The sequence below is a fragment of the Sinohyriopsis cumingii genome, chromosome 4, assembly GCF_028554795.1.
Source record: "Sinohyriopsis cumingii isolate HCF-2022 chromosome 4, ASM2855479v2, whole genome shotgun sequence".
Lineage (NCBI taxonomy): Eukaryota > Metazoa > Mollusca > Bivalvia > Unionida > Unionidae > Sinohyriopsis > Sinohyriopsis cumingii.
The window spans coordinates 35,067,282-35,073,201 of record NC_142964.1 but is presented as its reverse complement, the minus strand read 5'-3'; the positions used below and the strand labels follow the sequence as shown (position 1 = coordinate 35,073,201).

Sequence of the window (5,920 nt, the reverse complement as noted above, 5' to 3'; positions counted from 1 at the left end):
AGATATAAATGTATCAGATCCCCTACCTATCATTACGGTCATCATTTGTCAAAACTGTCATCAGATGTAAATGTATCAGATCCCCTACCTATCAATACGGTCATCATTTGTCAAAACTGTCATCAGATGTAAATGTATCGGATCCCCTACCTATCAATACGGTCATCATTTGTCAAAACTGTCATCAGATGTAAATTTATCGGATCCCCTACCTATCAATACGGTCATCATTTGTCAAAACTGTCATCAGATGTAAATGTATCGGATCCCCTACTTATCAATACGGTCATCATTTGTCAAAACTGTCATCAGATGTAAATGTATCGGATCCCCTACCTATCAATACGGTCATCATTTGTCAAAACTGTCATCAGATGTAAATGTATCGGATCCCCTACTTATCAATACGGTCATCATTTGTCAAAATTGTTATCAGATGTAAATGTATTAGATCCACTACCTATCAATACGGTCATCATTTGTCAAAACTGTTTGATGGATCGAATGATTAATCGATTGGAGTTAATAAAGGGGTGTTGTTTGCTGCTTCTCGCAGCATCCAGAGTTCATGTATGTTCTAACACAGATTGACCTATCTCTTAGCTGTGTTCAGATAAGTGGTGTATGTATGTGTGTGTGTGTGTGTGTGTGTGTGTGTGTGTGTGTGTTTTCAGATGGTAAGATGGATGATCAATCGGTCGATCTAAGAAGATAGATATTAACTGGTTGATAGATAGATAGATAGATAGATAGATAGATAGATAGATAGATTATCTCAAAAGCTGATATTTCTTTTACTTTATATTATCTTGTACCTAATATAACATATTTTACATATAAACACTATTTTGTAATAAATAGATCATTTATTCAATTGAAACATGTAATATCATACAAAAAATAATATCATGGAGACCAGATTGACAAAACACCTCCTATTATGTGTCAATGTCCAGAGTCACTGTTATATATATATATATATATATATATATATATATATATATATATATATATATATATATATATATATATATATATATACGAAGACACGTGAATGACATATGTCTGCAAAAGATGAGATCATCGATGTTGACTAGTAGCATTATCGGCACCAAAAATGCTGTTTTGGGTTTCCTTGTTTCATAATGTCCTATACGCTTCATAGAGCGTCACAGGGTTCGTTGCAGCAGGCCTATTACGACTCTGCACCCCTTCCACCATTCATAGATTTAACTACATAATGATGTAAATTATAAAAGACAGAAAATTCACTTGGATCGTAACTATCGAAGTAGTAAGTAACAGATTTTCATATCTCGAAACAAAATGTGGGTAATACATTGCTTAGTTGAAATTTTGTAGGTGCTTCTGCAATTTTTTGTCTTAAAATCCTAATTAAGGAAAAACCTGTAGAGGTAGCACTCAGGGTTTCATTTTACAAAGTTCTATACATATTGGCGCCCATAAATTTGCTTTTTCGCATCTTATGAAGAACAGTTATAGTTACGGCAAACACTATAATGGATGGTATTCCGATTGTTAACGCCATGGCAACCGGCCAATATGTATCATCATCTAAGAAAGGATTTAAGGTTGGTTGTTGAATTTGTAGCTTATCTGGTTCTTGCAAAGGATTGCTTGTAAAGCCTGGCGTTCTTGCTCTTGTGAAACCTGTTGCCCATTGTAACACTGATAGTATGGTACTTGATGCTGGACTTACGGTCGTGTTCGAAGTTTCTATTGCCTCGGTAGATAGCAGCGCAGTCATATTTTCACTTTCTGTTTCATTCTTTTCTTCACTATATCCTAGGGTGCTTGTAACGTCTAAACTAAATGTGTTGTTTGACACTCTAGATTTAACTGTTGTGTGAGAAATGTGTTCTTCAAATGTTCGGTTATGTGTTGGCACATTTATTTCCACAGAGGTTGTTTCTTCTGCCATTGGTTTTAAAGCTGTTGTCATAATTATTGTTGTTGATTTCGGCTTTACAGTTGACTGTTTAGTAACCATTATTGTTGTAGGCTTCGATTTTACTGTTGAAGGAGTTGTCACTGTTACTGATGTTATTTTCTGTTCTGGAGTTGAAGGTGTTGTCGCAGTTATTGCAGCTAGCTTTGTCTGAACATCTGAAGGTGTACTCGCCTTTACTGCTGATGGTTTTGGCTGTACAGATGAAAGTGTTGTAACCATTTTTGATGTTATAACTGAAGGTACTGTCATCATCACTGTTGTTCGTGTTGACTTTAAAGTTGAAAATGTTGTCATCAATTTTGATGTTTGTTTAGGCTTTACAGTTGAAATAGTCATCACTATTGTTGTTGCTGGTTCCTGCTTTACAATTGAATGTGTTGTCATCTTTACTGTTTCTGGATTCGTCTTTCCATCTGAAGGCGTTGTCATCTTTATTGTTTCTGGATTCATCTTTCCAGCTGAAGGCGTTGTCATCTTTATTGTTGCTGGTTTTAGCTTTACAGATGAAGGTGTCGCCATTGTTAGTAATGTTGATTTCAGTTCTACAATTGAAGATGTTGTCATATGTTTTGACGCTGGTTTCGAATTTACAATTGAAGTTGTTGTTACTTTTACTGTTGATGGTTTCGTCTGCACAGCTGAAGGTGTTGTCACCTTTATTGTTGTTGGTTTTGGAGTTACAATTGAAGGAGTTGCCACCGTTATTGCTTTGATGGTCGAAGTTAAACCTGTTTTCAGCACTGAAGTCGTTGCATTTGCCTCTACGGTTAAAAAGGGATAATATTTTCGTGTTGTTTTAATAAGTTTAGTTTCTCCAGGAAGATCGTACGTAGTTCTGTTAGAGACAGCCGTGTTTGTACTAATGTGCATTTCCTTGTGAGTTGTTGCTTTGTGTGTTGTGACCGTTGTTGAAGCTGCAATGAATTTTTCTAATTCTTGGGTGGTATAAGGAAAACTGATTGTGCTTTCGTCAGATCCAGGTGTGTCATGAGAGGAAGTTTTCATGTCAAATAATGCAGACGTCGAAGATCCAGTGTTCGTTGCCCCATCGTTAGATGCTATTTGTGGCTTTCTTGTCGAGACAGAATATGAAGCCTTCGTATGTTCAGTCATATTTGTATTCTTACTAATTATTGTAGATGAGAAAACTTCAGAGTGCCCCGATGGTATTGATCCGGAAGCGACATCATCAGAATCGTTTGTTGATTGGGTAACATCACTTTCTCGTGTTTTCGTATCATGATCTAAAGCCAAATAACTTTTAGTTCTTTCCATTATATCCATATCGCGTGTAGAAGGTTCGTTTTTCTTTGGCATACGTGTCGTGTTCTCTTGTTTCATGTCAGTTGTCCACCCCGAAACCTTTGAACCTGGAGTAAATTTCAAAACTGTCGTAAATGCACTATTCGTATTTGAATCTTTTGTTCGATCCTTAGAGTTGTCCCTAAAAATTAACGGTTCCTCCGTGTGCAAGTTTGTTGTCTCATCTGTTGATGGTAATATGGCTGAAGCTGTCTGTCAAAGATAAAAACAAATAGGAGTTTGATAAGCGTGTATAAAAGACAGAGTTAAAAATCAAACATAGAGTACAATAAACTTTAAAGTAAATACGAGTATACTTTAGGACTGTACAGCTGCTTAATAAACAAAATGTTTGAAAACAGCCAGTCGAAAAAGGAATGTGTTGCAATACCACTCATTATATGAAACATTCGTGTATCATGGCTAACGTCTGCTACATAACAAAAGTTATAACCAAAATTAAATATAGACAGAAAATAGGGGAAATAAACGAGGAATGGACCAGAAGAAACTTAAGAAAGCAGAAGGCGTAGCAAGTTTCATCTCGTCCAAAATATATTAGGCAAAAGATAATGTTATAGTAAAAGCCTGTATATATGAACAGGTTTGAATAAGGCCGTGGGGCTATATAAGTGAATATCCATAAAGTACAGATATGAAAACAAATAAAACAAAACAAATGTTGGTAAATGACCCTTAAAATATTTAAAATTTTGTGCGTCTCCTTATTAAAAGGGACAATGATTAATATATATCTCTACCCGGATGTGACATTTCCAACAGAGAGAGAGAGAGAGAGAGAGAGAGAGATTAACAGTTCTTTCAAGCTTTGTAATTATTTCCCACCCCACCCCACCCGCGATGCAACATTTTAACTACGTTTTGTGGCTTCTTCATGCTACAGAAAGTTGCTCAATAAACGACCGGTGTGGTCAACAAAATTCTAGGGGATAAAGACAGAACAAGTGCAAGCAAGTGGAAAACCAGCACTCAGAATTTTCCGAAAACCGGGGGTGGGGGTGGAATAGAAAATTAGCCAATACCCTTAGAATACGCGGTACTTTTTCCCTTTTTTAAGGATAATTTTCTCTACTGATTGAAGTCTTTAATGTAAAAACGTATATTGGTGTTTACTGTTTTCAAACCTATCCCTGTGTAAACTTCACGTTCATGTATTTTTGATCCAAATGTCAATGCAAATTACCGTAATAAAGAAATAAATAAATTATAATTTAAGGAATTTTCTATTTTAGTCCTTATTACGAGTGGTATAACTGTCGTCAATTTACGGACGAATGGCATTTAAGTGTAAATTAAAGATGATATCGATAAATTTGATCAAACTGCAGTTGATCACATTTTTTTTATATAAAACAAATTCCCTGCAAATTGCTTAATTAATCTGAATTGCTTTAAAAATATTTGTAGATTTCTCAGGAAGTGCGAACTTAGATTAATAGTAATGTATTTTATGCAATTTTAATTACTTTTTAAACCTTTTGTCGTTCCAAACAATAAACTTTTTAGAAAACAAATAAACAACGATAATAATAATAATAATAATAATAATAATAATCAAACTCATCATCATCATCATCATCAAAAAGTAAATTTGACGAAAGTTGTACTGAAAATAAATCTTAAAAATGATCATGTAGTAGGATCATAAGCAGTTCCAAATTTCCATTTGTAGATTGTTTTCAAATATAGGGTGCTCAGGTCATATTTTTATCGATAATGCTGACTGGCGATTTTTTTAAGCCATGTGATTTTTTTCTGAAAAGATGGCATGTAAAAAGGGCTACGAGCAATATAATTACAATAACATAATTAGAGAATACAGTCATCACAAGGTAAATTTCTAAAAATGAATCTTAGTTGTAAGTTGGAAAATGCGAGGAAAAATTTAGAGATAGAAAACTATCAAATTAAAAAATATTAAGAAGCAAATTGAAACATAAAACCTTTTTTTATAATGAAATAACAAAGAAATTTAAGAAATACACAAAATACAAACTTACCATAACAGTCAATACCAATATGGTGAAAGTGATTTTTCTGCTGTCCATTGTTTTTGGTCCGACTGTTCTTCGGTTCAAATGATTACGATGTGAAAATCCTATTCGGGTCTCCTACATTTTACTAAAACAGGGGGTGGATAAAATTGGCATCGACCGTGAAAGTCTTATCAACGATGCTATGACCCTTAGAGTGCTAATTGTCAATATTTCGACAGGTTTATCAACAATCCTATCTCGATCGAGTGTTCGGCTGCGTAACACTCAGGTACATTCTTCAGACTAATAGGAGGAAAAATAAATCATGTAGTTTTGAAACTGCTATCGTCACGTGTTCATTTTACATCTTTTAATTAAGTTTTTAGTTTATCATCTAATATTTCCGGTAGCAAGACTAAAACATTCTAACGCATGGAAACTATGTCGGCAGCACCTCCTCTGCCATACCAGAATCTCCGCGCCCTAAAAGCAAACCGGGAAAGTATATACGTTACACCTATAAACAATGATATTTCTACCTGTGATAATGTATCATTCTCCATGAACGTGAAGGTGTTTGTGTACATTGTGGAAAGATGGAAGCATATTACGTAATTAGGTGAATTCTTTTCTAACATACGTCTTGGTG

The 5,920-nt window shown here is 34.6% G+C and overlaps 1 protein-coding gene across 1 annotated transcript; it reads right to left on the bottom strand.

Annotated features, from left to right (window-relative positions):
• Nucleotides 1-999: 999 nt before the first annotated feature.
• On the bottom strand, nt 1,000-5,490 carry LOC149800922 (uncharacterized). The gene is made up of 2 exons (XM_089954231.1): nt 5,296-5,490; nt 1,000-3,487 (listed from the first exon to the last, which is right to left on the bottom strand). Exons 1-2 carry the CDS (start codon nt 5,341-5,343, stop codon nt 1,436-1,438), a joined length of 2,100 nt encoding a protein of 699 aa, XP_089810357.1. The 5' UTR covers nt 5,344-5,490; the 3' UTR covers nt 1,000-1,435.
• Between the last annotated feature and the right edge of the window lie 430 nt (nt 5,491-5,920).

What these genes read in the sequence shown, in the direction of transcription:
- LOC149800922 (XM_089954231.1), bottom strand. Translation starts at nt 5,343, where the DNA reads ATGGACAGCAGAAAAATCACTTTCACCATATTGGTATTGACTGTTATG. An exon ending in TATTGGTATTGACTGTTATG is followed by an intron (nt 3,488 to 5,295) that starts GTAAGTTTGTAT and finishes TATCTTTGACAG; the next exon opens with ACAGCTTCAGCCATATTACC.